Consider the following 19411-nt stretch of genomic DNA (forward strand, 5'->3'; position numbering starts at 1 on the left):
GATCAATAGATGGACTAAGTGATCCCCAAGTCACAAGCAACACGAAAATGCAGATGTGAATATATAATACACATGTTATTCAATCATGTATGTATGTACACTTTTAAAATAGCTAGTAATTATATACTTCCCCATCTAAACTCTAACACTTACTTCCTTAATGGACATAGACATTTTAATTCTTGAATACACTGTAGTATTAAATATACATGTATTCAACAAAAAATGTTTGTAAAACATATATGCCCCATGTGGTGCAAAATTGAATAGGGTTATACACATGCATCATTTAATTGATAGTAGTGCCAAACCAATTCCGAGATATTGAGCAGACATTGTCTTCCTATGTCCAGAGTGGACTCATCATGTGACCTAAAAATCAATAGGGGTCATCTACTCCTCAGGATGTACCAGTGTACCAAGTTTGGTGTCAATCAAGCAAATGATTCTTAAAATATATGAGACACTAAATTAGTATGTCTAGTTTGAATTTTGACCATGTGAACCCAAATTCTATAGAGGTCATCTTACATTCGTATGATGTACCAGTACCAAGTTTGATGCTTGTCAAGGAAAGAGTTCTCAAGATATTGAATGGACAGTATTTTCTTATGTCCAGTTTGACACTTAAATTTTGTTCATATGACCTATAAATTAAAAGGGGTCATCTACTCCTTGGATGTGCCAGTGTACCAAGTTTGAAGTCTGTCAAGCAAAGGGTTCTCAAGATATTGAATGGACAGTAAATTCCTATGTCCAGTTTGACCTTTGACCATGTGACCTATAAATCACTAGGGGTCATCTACTTCTTAAGATGTACCAGTGTATCAAGTTTGATGTATCTCAAACAAAGGGTTCTCAAGATATTGAGCGGACAGTATCTTCCCATGTCCAGTATAACCCATGACCATGTGACCTTAAAATCTAAAGGGGTCACCTACTACTTACAATGTACCAGTATACTAAGTTTGATGTCTGCTAAGAAAGGGTTCTGAAGATATTGAGCAGACAGTACCTTCTTATGTCCGAAGTGGATTGACCCTTGACCTTCTGACCTGAAAACCAATGGGAGTCCTCTTCTGCACATAATCAACCCACATATGAAATATCATTACACTCAAGTGAGTGGTTCTGAAGATATTGAGCGGGCAAAATGTGGTGTACCGACCAATCGACAGGTGCAAAGCAATATGCCCCTCTTCTCGGAGCTCATTCAACAAATCTCGTCATTGGAGAGTTCATTAGACAAAACTCGTCACTGGAGAGTTCATTCGACAACACTCGTTACTGGGGAGCTCATTCGTCACTGGAGAGCTCATTCGTCACTGGAGAGCTCATAAGACAAGATGCCCATGGCCCACATCGCTCACCTGAGTCACCTTGGTCCATATCTAAAGATTTTCTTTATATATTAATATATAAAATTTTGATCCCCTATTGTGGTCTCATCCTACCCCTGGGGCCATGATTTGAACAAACGTGAATCTGCACAATGTCAGGAAGCTTTCATGTAAATTTCTACTTTCCCGGCCCAGTGCTTCTTCAGAAGAAGAATTTTTAAAGATTTTCCCTATATATTTGCATGTAAAACTTTGATCCCCTATTGTTGACCAACCTACCCCCAGGGACCATGATTTGAAGAAAAAAACTTGAATCTGCACAATGTCAGGAAGCTTTCATGTAAATCTCAGCTCTTCTGGTTCAGTGGTTCTTGAGAAGATTTTTTCTATTTATTCCCATGTAAAACTTTGATCTATTGTGGCCCCAAACTACCCCCCGGGTGCCATGATTTGAACAAACTTGAATCTGCACTGTGTCAGAAAGCTTTCATGTAAATATCAGCTCTTCTGGCCCCGTGGTTCTTGAGAGAAAGATTTTAAAAGATTTTCCCTATTTATTCCCATGTAAAACTTCGATCCCCTATTGTGGCCCCAACCTACCCCCGGGGGCTATGATTTAAACAAACTTGAATCTGCACTATGTCAGGAACCTTTCATGTAAATCTCAGCTCTTCTGGTCCAAGGGTTCTTTAGTAGAAGATTTTTAAAGATTTCCCCTATCTATTTCCATGTAAAACTTTGATCCCCTATTGTGGCCCCAACCTACCCACCGGGAGACATGATTTGAACAAACTTGAATCTGCATTATGTCAGGAAGCTTTCATGTAAATTTTAGCTCCTCTGGTTCAGTGGTTCTTGAGATTTTTAAATGACCCACTCTATTTATGCATTTTTGTGATTATCTCCCCTTTGAAAGGGACATGACCCTTCATTTGAAAAACAAACTTGAAATCCCTTCACCCAAGGAAGGATGCTTTGTGCTAAGTTTGGTTGAAATTGACCCGGTGGTTCTGGAGAAGAAGATGAAAATGTGAAAAGTTTACTACGACGACACCGACGACAGACAACGGACAAATATTGATCAGAAAAGCTCACTTGAGCCTTTCGCACAGGTAAGCTAACAAAACTCGTCACTGGAGAGCTCATTCAACAACACTCGTCACTGAGAGCTCATTCGACAACACTCGTCACTGAGAGCTCATTCGACAACACTCGTCACTGGAGAGCTCATTCGACAACACTCGTCACTGGAAAGCTCATTCGACAACACTCAGCACAAAAAGTCTCACTTTGTACATGAACTTCTCTCGAGCTGTAGTGTATAACTCACACAACTGGAATCTGTAGGGTATGCCTCTCATTTTAAGAGGAGTCTGCTAATTTCTAGTAAAGAACTATCCATCTGTGGTTTCCTTGGTCATGACAAAGAGTAATTCTTTAAAACACGTTTTCTGACGCAAGTCTTCAGTTACAGGTATCTTTATCATAAAAATAGTATCTCTTCATCACTTAATATATTTTGGAACCAAGATATATTTTGGTCTTTCGTGATGATAAAAGTCTGTTTATTTTCCATTAATCATATATCTTTCGAAGCAATGGTATGATTCCACTGCAGAACATGTACAGTTGTAGATATCCCTCTGATGAAAAGAGGCGTGTCTTTACGTCTATAGAATCTCTTTCACAGAAAACGGTATCTTTTTGCAAATAAAGGAAGCTCTTTTGATTAACAAAGTTGAATGTTTAAGTTAGAGAGAAATCTCTTGGTAGGTGAATGAAGTTTGGCAACCCGTCGAGAATCTTTGACAAATATCGAGACATCACCCCTTTTCCCATTTGGAGGAAGTGTCAAGTTTTTTTTTTACCTATACCAGACGCTCTGTATCATTTAACATAGAGGGTTTATTGTGGTACCAGTTACAGTGACACAAGACTTTGGTTTACAAGGTGTCATCCGAAAGACCTACGAAGAGCTGTTTATATTACAGATTTCACCAAGGTACTGTATATCTCCTGAACAGAATTATCTCTTTCGAATAAGAGACGTCTTAAATCAAAGAGACCTCTGAATGAAAACTAAGTCATTTATAGATAATTTAATTATCTTCATTTTGGAATAAACAGTGAAAAATAGCTTGTCATACTAAATATTGATTGCCAAGGCAAAATGAAAACAAGTTCTAGATGGTGCATCTCAAAAATCAACACTCGAATGTACAAAACCGCTACTAAACTACAAATGTATAAGTCAGAGACGGGAAGCACTTCCTCCCGCCGATTTTATCACATTCGATGTCTTTTCTGAGATATTTTCATTTCATTACATTATACCTACAAGCAGACATGCGGATGAATCTGTACGAAATTCACTTGTGAAGTCAGGTTTTTAACCCTTAGTGATGTGTTTGTTTAATTGGTGAGATTGCCCTCTAATTTCAGTTTTAATTTCAGCTAAGAACAGATCACTTTAAAAAGGAACGATGACTACAAGCAAGGACACACGCAAGAGAAGTGTGTTACTATTATTGTCCTTATATTGATTAAAAGGACTTGAAGGTCCATTAATTATACACAAATTGTTGATACCAAATTGTGAGCATCGGGATTTTAATCAAGTCAATCAAATATTACCGGAACAAAGCCCACAGTCGCACCATATATAGAGTATGTCATAGTTAATCAGCAGGTACCATCACAAAATGCTGTCATCATATGCAGCAAATATCAGCGTGTCCTTCTTATATTGTCATCATTTTAAATCAACAGAAAACATCCTTTTCACCAACTTGAATCCACTAGACGATTCTATGCGATCCACTGCAAAAGAGTAAAATGTTAGCAGACAACAGTGCTTCAATGCATTACTGTTCGTTAATTGCAAGCAGAAAATCTAACATATTGTCACCTGTAAACTACCAGTATGAATACATTGGATGGAGGTAGATACAACAAAAAATAACGACTTGGCAACATTTGATGTAGAACTGATTCAATACCGATGGAGTGATATACTTATAGAGCTCTTTACATGTAAGTAATGAAATGAAAGATAACTACCTAATCTGTGTTTTCTGAGGACCGGGTTAGACCCTCTGGTCTCTTGTTGAGATTCAGCAGGCACAGCCAATGACTCTATCTGGCCAGCACCTGAGTAATCCATTTCTGACTTGCTATTAGATTTGGACGACAAACCATTCCTATTGTTACGTCGAAAGTGGTGTGACGTATGGGATCTCGAAGATATGGTATCTTTTGACGACCTTTGTGATCTAAGAGAATTGGTATCGTTTGTATCTAGTGAAATATTTCTATGAGCCAGTCTTGATGTAGGTTGGGTATACTGTGAAAAACAACTCGTACAGTTTGAGGATGTTCGATGAAAATCCCGCCTTTTTCTATGTCGTCTGCAAGACGAACAATACTGTCGTCCAGATGTTGAGGGAGTACTTGGCTGAATTTCAATCCTGGGAGCTTGTGAAGGCGCTACGCTTGGTTGCGTCTCGTATGAGAAGTTCCTGTAATATCGAACGTCTTGTACATATGATGAAGAAGTGCTTCCTGATGCTATTGAAGAAGTCGATGCTAATGTCTGAACACTATCGACTCTAGGAGGGGCTGCGGGATTTCTAACGATAGGTGGAGCTGATGGGATTGGATGACTGGTTTGCTCTGATAATGGTGAGGAGGGGTCATTTGGTACACGGAGAGTGTAAGCATTTCTACCTCGCGGACGCATGAAGATGGTGTCGTAAACACTGTTCATATGAATATTTTTCCTGGAATGAAAGAGGATTTCTGAATAATCTACAATGTACCTATCTTTGATAGAACGTACATTTATTTCTCAAGACCCATTTTGTGAAGAATACTGTTAAATAAGTATGATTTTAAAATGTATATATCTTGATATAGTTAATGTAGGAAACGATACTAAATGCAACATTTAATTCGCTAGATGGTTATTTTCAGTTGTTTATCAAAGTCCGTTTCAATTCACGCTTTGAATATGTGAAAGTTATGCTTGATGTGACCAGGTTATATTTCCTTCATTATCAAATTCATAGCAAAAAATTAAGTTTACCTTTTGCAGTAAACGAAGCATCCGACACAGAGTAACAGTGACATCACAGCCACAGCGACAGACAAACTTGTCCAGATGATTTTCTGTAATCCAGCCGAATCTGCGAGGCAAAAAACTCATATTCTAGCAATTTTGCTAAAGACGATGATCAAACATCTGCCGTGGAGGACTATGATACTACTTTAATGGAAGTTATTGGTTTTATCAACTTTATTTAAAAACGAAAATGATTGAACTGCATTTGTAAGTTGTGACGTCATACCGTTTTCCTCATCCTTGGAATACATGTCCCGAGGGTAATTGGAATTTGAAACAAAAACAGTTCGGTATCCCTTTTCTTCTTCTTTATACTGTATTGTGGTCACCATTTTCGAATCCCTTGTGTCTATGTATCAAAGAATATACAATGTATATTTTATTTAGTGACCAACTGTTATAAAAATGCTTTTATCAAAGCCAGTTCTTTGAAGGAAGTTATATGATTCGAATTCTAAGTGTAAATTCATTTTGATGCACTCTTTTTTTTTTGGAAAAATTGTCGACTTCCTTGAACAAAAATCGATTCATCTTGTTTTCTAGTTACAATTGTGTATAGGCTACATGTATTTCTCATAAGAGTGTGAAAGGAAGTAATGTAATTTTTTAAGAATCGTGTAGAACAAATATCGTCGGTATCATACACTCTCTTCATTTAAAAAAGAACAAAGACACGGAGATTACCAATCACATCAAGTGATATGAACGAATAAAGACTTACAATGCTCACAAAGCGCTTTATGGAATTCGTTGCATCTTACGAACATTCTCCGGAATTTGCCTCCATTAAGTTTTCTAGCCATTTCGCATTGGAAATATGTAGATTCTTGTGGATAAAAAGCATTTGCAATATAGTCAACTGTAGAGTTTGAATAAAAAATTAGATTGTCAACCACAAAACCAATAAGATCTATAAAATTTAAATATATACACGGATACTGAAATACGTATATGTTTCATTATAAAAGTTACAGCTATATGAATTTGGCTTGTCATTATATTTCTCTGCCTTTTCATGACTCATCTTTAAATGAGTCCATTATTAGTATTGCATTAAAACACCAGTTGAGTTATAGACTGTGTAGTAACTTATAATATATTACACTGCTTAAAAACGATTGAAACATTGTTATACTACCTACTCTTTAATGCAATCTCATTGACGATGAATTCCTCTCCTTCAGCAAATCTAGGAATGTCACGTAATTGTCCAATCATATATGGTGAAGTAATGTTGGATATTCTGTCCGTCCGACAATGTTTTCGTATTGAAATTTTATCGGTCCCTAAAATGAAATACATTTAATGACCATATTACCCTCATTTCTAGCTGTTTAGCTACATGTATCTAAAACAAATATATCGAGAAGATAACGATGACTGCACTGAATAAACGGTATATCAAGCTTGAATTATATTAAGATAATTACAAAATTTAAATCACGACCGACAACTAAGATAATTTTTTCACCGTTCTGACAGAAATGGTGGAAGTCGTGAGTGAGGAACCGTCTGTGCCTTTCTATCACCCGGGAACATACCTCGCCTACAATGGACGAAATATATAAACAGATTCATTGCACATACATGTACACATAGTCATTGTTCGAGTCAAACATGGCATTTAAAACTCGCATTTCTTGCCCACTAGTATTCCACGAAATCATCATGATTATATGTTTGGTTTAGATTTCATTATACTCAAATAATAGAAGATATCTTTAATAATTTGAAGATATCATCAATTCATTTGACCTATGCAACAATTCAGTTACAAATCTCATCAAATAATTAATGATATTTTAAAATCTAGATTACTGCGCGCATTAATCGAATTGTTAATTGTATTTAAAATTATTCTGTGGCTCTCTTCAAATGAATTGATGATATCAACAGTTGAATTGACACGCGGTATAATTCAATTGAAGAGAGTAATAATTCAATGAATGCGCGCATTGCTTCGATTAATCTGCCCAATAATTGAACTGTTGATCTCTTGAAATGAGTTAATGGTATTATTAATCTAATTGGTGCAGACAATTATTATTATTTTGAGAGAGAGAGAGAGAGAGAGAGAGAGAGAGAGAGAAGGAGAGAGAAGCTATCTAACTAGAGATATCACCGATTCCATATATTCACAATTGAATTGATGATCTCTTTAATTGAACTATTGCTCTTTTTTAAAGAATTGATACGCGTATTAACTCCTTATACAAAATCTTTGTAAGTAATTAAATATATATTTAATAGACTAAAACCAGAAATCATTAATACAGAGCTCCAAATTAAATTTTGCGAGCAAATATTCTACCACATTGATGCGCGCATCAATTCAATTGACGAGAGCAATAATTAATTTGAGACACGCATCATATTCAATTAATGCACGCAATATTTCAATGCATGCGCGCATCAATTCAGTTGATGAGAGCAATAATAGATTTGATGCGCGAATCAATTGAAGTTTTGCGCATAGTAATTAATCAAATGATTTTTTCAAATGATTAAAGATATATTCTGTCATTTCAGTTTGTTAAGTTGGCACTCCACAGAAATGAAGATCCAACAAAAATTATTTATACACCCCCCCCCCCGAAAAATGAACGAAATTTGACCATACAGATAAAAATTGGTATTCTCAATTCGATAAGTATTTGTTTCGTTATATAATGATCAAAATGCAATGATTTTATTCATATCTATACGATCAAAATATACATTCTAAGTATCAACGGAAAGATTATTCCCGGGTCAAACTTCAAGGTGGATCAACAGGAGATAAGTAAAATATGCAGATAAAATTAAGTATTAGCTGAAATCTTTCACATGGTTTAGATTTATGTGTAATTACTTTTCATATAGGAGTAATTTGTAGGACTTTCACGTGGTTTAGATTTATGTATAGTTACTTCTTTGATGTAGGAGTAATTTGTAGGACTTTCACATGGTTTAGATTTATGTGTAGTTATTTTTTGATATAGGAGTAATTTGTAGGACTTTCACATGGTTTAGATTTATGTGTAATTACTTTTTGATATAGGAGTAATTTGTAGGACTTTCACATGGTTTAGATTTATGTGTAGTTATTTTTTGATATAGGAGTAATTTGTAGGACTTTCACATGGTTTAGATTTATGTGTAATTACTTTTTGATATAGGAGTAATTTGTAGGACTTTCAAAAATAGTATGTATTCACTATAAATTCACACCAGCCGTATAAGATTTCGGAAAGGTCAATCAATGAAAAGTTAAAGTTATAAAATGTTTAAAACAGGACACTTATTCGGACGACCCTTTTGAGATCAGATCAAATTCTTGCCTCTACAACCCAGATCGTAGATCAGGGCATCTAGCCATACACTCTCAAATTCCTCTATTCGCCTCAGGTTGTAGTCCTGGGATTTTGTGGGTATGTCGGCGGCTAAGTGTCTGTACCCAGCGCCCTGGAACTCCTCAGTACAAATCTCGTCTGCTGTATGCCACGTCATCTTATGATCCGTTACCAACATTTGTATACTTTCAAAGGACGCTGATGAAGAGAAAAGAAATTACGCTATTCGGTACGAATGTCTGAATTATGAACAAATGATATTGTTTGTTTACTGAAATAAAATAATTTGGATTGTTTGTCGAATTACATATATCATCTCTGACACAGATTCACATATTGTATATTTATATGGACTTACCGACAGCTGAAAATGAATATACAATCCAAAATATTACTTTCATGTTTATCTGTTCTGCTGTCTTAAAGTAATCACAAAATAAGTCTTAATTGGGGAAGCAAACATAAATTGTTTTAATAAGGAAGTTGATGAATATTTTTAGAGTGTGGTACGCACAATATTAATCACATTCCCCGAGAATCGATTCTATTTATAGACATGTAGTACATGTACATTTAAGCAACTCATGAATTCTTACTTCATTAAATAATCTTCATGTCTATTAGCAATAACAATATATATATATATATATATATATATATATATATATATATATATATAGAACATAGACAATCTGGCACTAGGATGATCATTATTACATATTTACTCACAATTTGCCCGCATTATACAAAGGAGTAACGAAGGACTTACACACACGATAAAGTTTGGCTAGCCATTTTACTATTCATTCGTAAAATAAGATATCTCTTCAAATAAAAGTGGAAATTCTAAAACAAATTATACAAGATTTTTTGGCAAGGAAATCAGTTTTATTGAAGAACTAGAATCATTAGTAGGAATGTTAAATTTCTTTGGAAAAGCAATAAGGTGAAGCAGGGCATTCAATCGCAGATTTTATGATGCTATGAGTGGTGCTTCAGAAGCCCACCATCATAAAAGGTTGTCGACTAAGTTGAAGGAGGATTTATACATGTGGTGTAAGTTTCTAGAACAGTTCAATGGGATTTCATATTTTTCAGCTAAAGAGTGGATAAGTTTTGATGTTCCAAAATTATACACAGATAGTGCAGGAAGTGCAGAGCTTGGTTGTGGTGCTTATTTTCAAGGTAAATGGGTGTTTTTTCAGTGTCCATCAGCTTGGCAAAGGACCGATATCCTTAGAGATATGACATTTCTAGAGTTAGTTCCCCTGGTTTTAGCCATTAGTTTATGGGGTCATGACCTCAAATGCAAAAAAGTTTTGTTTCAAATTGACAATCTCGCTTTAGTTAGTATAGTCAATAAACAAACTTCAAAGTCCAAAAGAGTAATGAAGATAGTTAAGCAATTGGTATTGATGCTTATGGTGTGTAATTGTATTTTTAAAGCTAAACACATAATTAGCAGCACTAATAATATTACCTATTCTATATCTCGCATGCAGTGGTGGCTCGAGAGGCAAGGGAAGGCCCAGAATTGATTCCAACAAATTTTCTTCAGATGATTTACAGTTGCAAGTAGAAAGACTATTGGATGCCTCACTATCAAAGAATAAAAAGCTAGCATATGATACTGGAATAACTGCATTTCAAAAATTTAGGGAGGAATTTCGGTTTTCATTTTTGGCCTTCACCCCCAGAACATGTTACGCAGTTTATAGCATATTTACCTCTTCAAGGTTTCACATCATCAACTGCTAGATTGTATTTATCAGCAATAAGTTTTGAGTGCAAGTCCAGAAGTCTAGTTGATGGAACAAAGAATTTTTTGATTTGTAAGATGTTGGATGGCATGAAGAGATTATCAGTTAAGAAAGATTCCCGACTTGCAATTACCCCTTCTATATTGTGCAAAATAATTCAAATCTTGCCATCAGTCTGTACAAATTCATACGAGTCTCGTCTCTTTCAAGCAGCATACATGCTAGTATTTTTCGGGTTCTTGAAAGTTGGGGAACTTACACTGTCAAAAGGCAACAGTTTTGATACCATCATTCATAGGTCTGACATAATATTTTCTGATGACAATTGCATAATGTATTTGACCATAAGGCATTCCAAAAACGACCAGTATGGGAAAGGGGTAACCATTTGCATAGAAAAATCTGATACTCCCCAGTGTCCAATTAGGTACATTTTAGAGTTTCTATCTGTAAGACCTGCAGTGAGTGGACCATTGTTCTGTCATTTTGACCATTGTCCACGAACCAGATCCCAGTTCACAGCTGTTTTGCACAAAGCAACAGGTCTTCTTGGGTTTCGGAGCTGCAGCTATAAGGCCCACCCCTTTAGAATAGGGGCTGCCACTACCGCTTACCAACAAGTGAGTGACCCAGATTCTTCTAGGGAGACAGGCAGATGGAAGTCACAAATTTATAAGTCTTATATTCGCTGCCCTATTAAGCAGCTGAATTGGTAAATTTATACCTTTCAGGTCGTTCTACTGTTTGGTGTGTTGGGTCATCCATAGTTAAGCATGCCTTTCAGTCTGCCTCGCTTAGGACAGGAGGGGTTCACTTGGGATTAGAATGGGTGGGAATGGAAATCTGGTGGCAAGGCTACTCAGGTTTAAAGTTTATTAATTTAATGAAAAAAATGCTGTATTTAGCTAAATATGAGGAATATCCAGATTTTTTACTGATCTATTGTGGGGGGGGGGGCGATTTGGGGGAAACAGATTTACCCCTTCATAAGCTCATTGTAACAGTGAGAAAAGATTAAGCCAAGTTAGCTCAGTTTCTTCCCAATACAAAGCTTATTTGGTCCCAAGTTTTGCCACGTCTTGCATACAGACATTCGTTAGATATTGATGCCATAGAAAGGGTCCGTGAACGATTGAATAGGGCAGCTGCATGTCAGGTACTCCATTTAGGAGGACTTTACATCAAGCATCCAGATCTCATTAGGAACATACAGTGTTTTTTGCTAGTAATAAAGTGCACCTTAGCCCTCTAGGTAACTCTATATTCTAAAATAACATACTTGAATATTTTTAACAGTGGGTATGGGTCAGTATTTCTTGACACCCGCTGTTAAGATGGGTGATTACCATTACATGTTGGTCCTGGGTCAGTTGAATGGGGCTCCTCATGTGTGGGTTGACCTTAAACTTTCAAGTTTTAGGTCATGTGGCATTTACGCCCATCCATTCAACTGATGTGTTAAGTTTGTGTCTCCGACTGTGTATGATATTTTGAAAACATTGAACTGTGAACATTGGCTTGATATGTTATAATGTTAATAATAACATTTTATTTCATTGTTCGTGGTCAACCCGGATCAAACAAATGCTGCTTAAATTTGTGCTGCTTATTTTGTGCTTGCTTTGCTATATTTGAACGTGTTAAACACTTTTGTATTGAAAAACTTTAATGAGCTTAAAAGTAAATAACTGTTTCCAGTAAACCCGGGACAGTACAAAATGTATGATGCTTTGTTTTGTATTATATAGTTGCTTGATTGTTGGATCTACCCTGCTTGGCGACTCATTTCTGCTTATATATTATGCCACGACCAACAACGCCAAACAATATTTTAGTTTAGATATAATATTACTTTATGTTTTTTTCATTTCCTAAAAAAAGATAATAAGGACTTGTGACCTCTGTATCTCCCATGTACATTGACTACTGACATTCAAAATTGCTGATCATTAATAATACCTAAGTTAAGCATTCTAAACATTAAAAATCAAAAAATCAAATCTGAAAATTTTCAACTCAAATTGTGTCCATGTCCCTTTAAACTCATTATTGCCCTTTATTCAAACAGCAAAGACAATATGTGGTAGGCGATGGCACTACATTTGTTCGGTGCAGGTTACATGTACCATCGGAGTGTTCAATGAAGCTACTATTGAGCTTTCGATTGTTCTGATCTATATATTCAAGTTTAATATGCAGCAGATAACAAACATGGGATATCATTAAGGTTTTTAGTATGTTTTCACAGTGCGGAAATATAAGTACCACTCCAGGTAAGAATCGGGCAAAATAAAACACAAAGTTAGTAATGTTGGGGTGTCCTGCATTTTATCACGTGCATCTGAAACTCCTTCAGAAAACAATGTACAAAATGTAATTAGTGTGTGTTGTTTTGTTTAACAACGATTTAATGAGAACTTAAGTAGAGTTTTTGTTACTAATCAAAACTATTAATTACACGTATTTATTTTCATCGATTCAATGGATATGATCTAGTGCAGTTTCTAGATCATCTCTTTGGAACCTCCCTTTTCCAAATCGCTGGATCCACCTCTGTTCAACCATGCTGAAAATCCATTGCTGAATACATAGTGGACCAAGTAATATAAGAGCTGTTACCAATTATATAATGATTATTTTTCAGTGATAATATTCTATGTTCAAAGGTGTCTTAAAACTGTCTCATCTTATTCAAACGTTTTTTCCAAAGAGTTAGAAATATCTTCTTAATCGCTTTCTCTCAACCGACCACTCGCCACAGTACCGTGCTCTTCTGATGAACATTTTTTTTTTACATAACTATAAAATATCTGTCTCTGGAAAGAACTTTTGACATTCAAATCTATATTGAAAAACCGTTAAAAGTGTCAGAATATAATTTTATTTCAAAGTACGTATAAAGTACATGCAGGAGTTAAAACGGTTATATACTTTATTCAATACTCAACAATTTCGAAGCAATAATAAACAAGATGGTATATCATATGTGTGTTTGTATATTTTGCTCTACAGTTTCTTTAGTATTCGACAAATGTCATTTACTGTTCTCACTCCAACATCAACTTGCAGTGGGCCACTAAACATTACTAAATCATTGTGAAATCCGTCGGGAAAATGTGACAACTGAACTTTTTTCTTTAAATATCTCAGACGCTCCGCAAACATTATGACATCATCACAGATGATGTCATATCCTGCTGCCATGACGTAAGTAAACGGAAAATGAGAAAGATCTTCGTCTGAGGCCATTAGGGGAAAGATGTTTGGATTAGTTAGCTTATCTTTTATTTCATTAAATGATGTCTTATTGTCTGAACCATTAACGTCTGTTTTCTTTTTTCTAAGTTCTTCAGATCGTATATATTCACTAGGAAGATACTTCATTTGGTCAAACAAAAATTGATACTTTCCTCGCCTAAAGTCAACTGACGTATGTTGGTTGTTCTTGAATTCACTGAAGAGTGACAAATCTAAGTTAAGGTAATGCAAGAAATATAACGCTTATTGGGGATTGTTAACGCTGTTTCGTAGATATTCTACGTTTTCTGTAAAACTTGTCGTTTTCAGGTTCACCGCCTGTAACACAGGCACCAACAGAAGCAGCATGCTATTTTCCCACGGTTTTCTTTGCGAAATTGTGCTGCCGCTCCCACCAGAACTGTCTCCACCTACAGGGATACGTCCCGGGTTGATTCCGACGTCTTCAGCATTGTTAAATACGTATGAAATTACGTCGGTTACGTCATTCAATTCAGCGGGATAGGAATTTTGGGGACTCAGTCGGTATCTAGAATGGATTAAGAGAAGACAGGTGTACTAGTATTTACTGAATGTGAATAATGGATAATAATGCGAGGATAACGTGTTCATTTTCATGTTAGATATTCACCAAGTACTCAGTAATCTTACTCAACAGATATGACAACAACATCAGCGTCCTTGGAAAGCTTTTGACGGAGAAGGTCGTAGTTGTCTAAAGCAGAAGACGACGAAGATTGTGTAAATTAAAGTGTTAATTTGATTAACAAAATCACTAACATGTAAATTACAAGAGAGGAACTACTGACCAACCGATAGAAAGGTCCAGCCTCCGCCATGGATGTATATGAGTACTGGTCTGTTGGATTTCTGTACCGATGACAAAGGTTCGTACATCCGTACAGGCACTCCACTCATTACTCTGTTGGTTATCTGTCAGAAAATGGAACTAAAGCCCTGTATAGGAGTTTGTGTACATTAGACATTTCAGAGTCAATACATCAGGTCAAACACCAAAGTATAACAAAGTCTTGGTCCAAAATTCTATATACAAACTATGAAAGTTTTCCTTAAATAGTTCAGAAGATATTAGGGTTTTTTTTAGGGTTTTTTAAAGTAGGTCAAAAGATCAAACATCATTGTGTCACAAGGTCTTGAAATAAAGAATTTATATACAAAATATGATATCCCTATCTAAAATAGTTTCGGATATCTAGTAGAATTTTTTCTTAAGAGTAGACCAGACTTCAAGTCCAAAGTCATAAGGTCAAAGGATATAATATGAAAATCAGTAGAGAAAGGTCTTGTCACAAGGAATACTGATATGAAATATCAAAGCTTTAGCACTTACTGTTCAAAAGTTATTAGCAAAATTAAAGTTTCAGACAGAATGATAGACAGGACAAAAACTATACCCCCCCCCCCCTGATATTCGATCTCGGGGGCATAAAAACCTATATCCACTCCATTTTTCCTCTAGCCCTTACATGTACATATATAGGTGAACACATTTAATAGTCACTACCTTAAGACATATGTGAAAGGTCTTGTAGTGTTCTTGAACTTCATTGGTTGTGTTTTGTGAAGTTTATTTTGGTTGGTTTTTATTGTTTTGGTCATTGGGTTTTACCGCCAAAATTGAGCACATTTTGTCTGGTTTGGAGAGAGAACAGACTTAATATTGACCACTTTGACTAAGACCTTCAACAAAGACTTTTCCTTCTTATCTGGTAAGTAATTCATTACTAATTATCTTTATTGGTAAATGTCAATTGATATGTCCAGTCTATATATATTTGCAAATTTAATGAGATTCCTTTTGAACTTAATGTTAATATAGAGAAAGGTTAGATATAGAAAGAAAGATAGTTTTGTTTAAAGCTCATTGATTTCATAGATCAATAACATATATTTAGAGTAAATTGGTGAATTTATCAAGTTACACCTTATTTTATTATCAAGATATTTGATTAATTGGTTCAGAGTTAGCAATTAAGTTTAAAAGTAGTAAATAGTACTTTTAGACTATTGTATGTAAATTACAGAGTCCATGTACATATCCACATAGATAGATATACCCTATACATGTATGTGGAAGACTCTTCCCATAGAATGGTAAATATATGATTTCAGTTTTAATGATAATGTATTTTTATGACTATTTATGGGAATAATCTGCTCATACCAGTATATTTATATTACAAATTGCATTTTCCTCTATGAACCAACCAATGTCAGCACGCGACACAATCCGTTCATATTGACTATTAACGGTTTATAAACTACATTAAAGCACGCGACCGAGAGAGCGTAATGATTTTTTTAAAAATACAACATGTGTTACAAAGATCTTCCAAAGTCACACCTCGTATTAAGATTGCGAACTTACGTGGATTATCATCCCAATCTTGCGGTCTCGTAGCTCCAAAATACAGCGCACCGTGCAATGTTGATAAAAGGCAGAGTGAGACGAAATGTAACGTCATGTCTATGTGTTGATGTACGTCACAATGCGATTGTGACAGAGGCTGGAGTTATAGAAGCAATGTAAACAACAGTTGTTTTAGTAAATGAATATAAATATAAGAAATGAACAGCACTTTTGAGCTAGCACGATTCACAGAATTTGCCTCAAATCTAACTTTAAGAGTTGTCTCCCTTCATTTTGATTTTGAGATAAGTAATACATTATCTTGATGTGAATTTACATTCATAAACCATATAAGTAATATTGTCAATTATTAATCAATGCACTCTGTGATATCAGTGTTATTTTACATGTATTCCAGGGCTGTAAATATGTACTACTAGTGAGATATCCTTCACTGTGATATTAAATTCCCTGAACCCATACAGGAGTTGTTCATTATCAACTTACAAACCTGCGAAAGATCCACTTTAAATAGTTCAGAACATATTGAATAGGTTAAAATCATATTAAAAGTAGGTTAAACTTCCAGGTGAAGATCACAAGATCACACACCATTGAATCACTTGAAAGGTCTTGCCGTAGGGAATGTATAAACAAAATATGAAAGCTCTAGCTTAAATACTTCAAGAGATATTTTTACAGATTTGTCCTATATATATTAGCATATAAAACTTTGACTCCTATTGTGGCACCATCCTATCACCGGGGACCATGATTTCAAAAACTTGAATCTATTCTACGTCAGGAAGCTGTGATGTATGTTTCCACTTCTCTGACCCTGTGGTTCTGGAGAAGAAGATCGTTAAAAAAAATTCAAATATATATCTGAATATAAACCGTTGATCCCCTATTGTGGCCCCCGCCCTACCACGCTTAACAAACTTGAATATGCTCCATGTCAAAACATTTTCATCTAAGTTGCTACTTTTGTGCCCCAGTGGTTCTTGAGCAGACTTTTTAAGATTTGCCCTATATAATATTCTCTTGTAATACTTGATGCCCATTGTGATCCCATCCTACCCATAGGGACCATGCTTTTATCAACCTTAAATCGGCACTATGTCAGGAAGTTTTCATATAGATTTCAACTTTTTTGACCCAGTGTTTTTTAGAAAAGGATATTTGTATTGTCCCACCTTGCGTCTAAATGTGTGGTAAAATACAAACTGTACTTATACCGGAACATCTTCCCCCTTTACTTTACTGCACGTGGTTCTCTCCAAGCAAGAAGGTGCATAAGGTCGCTCCTTCTGTATTGAGCACAGTTATATACAAGTAACTCATGCAATAACCTTCAGAACTAGATTTCATGGTTCCCGTGGAGGTTATCAGTTCAGAACCTGGCACTTCTGCTCTGAGATAATACCATAAAAATAGGGAAAATAAACTACAGAGAAGGGCCCTTCGTTTAATATAAAATGATTATGTTTCTACATATGATCAATTGCTTCAGAAATCTCTTCTTCCAACCTTAAAAGTAAGGTGTATGCGCACACTGGCTATAGAAACTTATAAAATTGTAAACAAATCCAGCCTTCTGATCATTCTTACAGTTTTAGATAAAATTTAGAAATTCATTTCAAAATTAAGGATTATCTCCCTCATGCATAGCTCTTATCCTTGGACGAATTTGGCTCCACTTTTTTGGCACGCTGTTTTTGGCTATATTTAGCTCTAAAACTTCATAGTTATTTCGGATTTCAAACATTTCGGTTGAGCATAACTAAAGAGACATTATTTGTCGAAATGCGCATCTGGTGCATCAAAATTGGTACCGTATAAGTTTTACATACACAAACACTGACATTGTGTCCAGTGTCAGGACAACCAGGTATGGACTGCAATCCTTTAGGCACAGTGCTCATATGATCTGGAACTCTTTGCCAAATGAAGCTAGGCATCTTACCACCTTAAATCAATTTAAAAGTTTTATTTCCACTTGGTCTGGCCTCACATGTAAGTGTAAATCATGCAGATCTTAGGTCCAGTGTACGTAGCTTTATATGTTGCTTCTGCTCTTTTTATTTATGCAGCCTGTATGTGCTGTGTTTGCATGGCTCAATAGACCTTTCTTTTCAAGTTTATTATTCATTTTTTAGTTAATTCTGCCAGCAATGAAATTTAAAATAATTATACGTTTAATTTATTACCATTATTGATTTTAATTATATTTAAATTATTTTCAAAATTCTTATACTATTTATCCAGCTTTCTATTTGAAATAGCTTGCACTTTTCGCAACATTTGCAACAAAAATTGCGAATTAGATTAAATTTTAATAATCATTTTTATATACATCTACTCTTGCATATAGTATTTTATTTCTTATTCTAAATCTTATGCTTTCGTATCTGTATATTCTTGCATGAAATGTTTTGTTTTTATTTTGAATTCTTTTGTTAATCTGTGATATGTCTGTGTATATGTGTACATGCATGTTATTTGTCTTTCTCTTTGATACATGTGATAGTAGATTAAAAAGCTCAACAGAGCTTGTGTTTGATTTGTTGAATATATATAGTGCCCACTTTAAATAATTTACTTTACTTTAGAACAACTTGTACAGTTTTATGACGATTCAGCTAGGTAGAGATCATGTGATTTGGTAAGTATGAGGCAAGTTTATTGAATCTTTGCTCCTCACGAAAATGTTAACAGCTGTGAAGGAGAAACTTCAAACTTACTGTGCGACTACATATGCCAGAAGTGCTGTTAATCAAATGTGGATTCTAAAAAATTCTAAAGAACTTTTAGTAAACTTGAAATTACAGAATTTTTCCCAAATCAATAGCATTAAAACCTATGACTTTTCAACACTATACACGACCATTCCTCACGATAAATTAAAGACTAGACTCTTTGACATCATAGACAGTTGCTTCTTCAACAAAAACGGAAATACTCGTATCTAGTGATCAGTCATTCAAAAACTTACTTTGTTAAACACCACTCTGATTCCACGCACAAGTACTCTGATGTTGAAATAAAAAATATGCTAGAGTTCCTCATTGACAATATCTTCGTGGTCTTTGGTGATCAGGTCTTCCAACAGTCTGTTGGAATTCCCATGGGTACGAATTGTGCTCCTTTGTTAGCTGACCTGTTTTCATATTCATATGAAGCAGAATTTATATTAATGACGTTTTGTGTATTAACAATAATAGCTTTCA

General features: G+C 35.2%; 1 protein-coding gene and 1 pseudogene across 1 annotated transcript; both read right to left on the reverse strand.

Moving 5' to 3' along the window:
• Positions 1–3423: 3423 nt before the first annotated feature.
• On the reverse strand, positions 3424–9289 carry LOC125674144 (uncharacterized). The gene is made up of 9 exons (XM_048911244.2): positions 9151–9289; positions 8781–8990; positions 6932–7006; positions 6603–6746; positions 6182–6286; positions 5687–5809; positions 5425–5524; positions 4401–5119; positions 3424–4160 (listed from the first exon to the last, which is right to left on the reverse strand). Exons 1-9 carry the CDS (start codon positions 9191–9193, stop codon positions 4093–4095), a joined length of 1587 nt encoding a protein of 528 aa, XP_048767201.2. The 5' UTR covers positions 9194–9289; the 3' UTR covers positions 3424–4092.
• A 4214-nt stretch (positions 9290–13503) lies between these two features.
• Positions 13504–14728, reverse strand: LOC130046586 (neutral cholesterol ester hydrolase 1-like; annotated as a pseudogene).
• Between the last annotated feature and the right edge of the window lie 4683 nt (positions 14729–19411).

Source organism: Ostrea edulis, chromosome 1 (genome assembly GCF_947568905.1).
Source record: "Ostrea edulis chromosome 1, xbOstEdul1.1, whole genome shotgun sequence".
Classification (NCBI taxonomy): domain Eukaryota; kingdom Metazoa; phylum Mollusca; class Bivalvia; order Ostreida; family Ostreidae; genus Ostrea; species Ostrea edulis.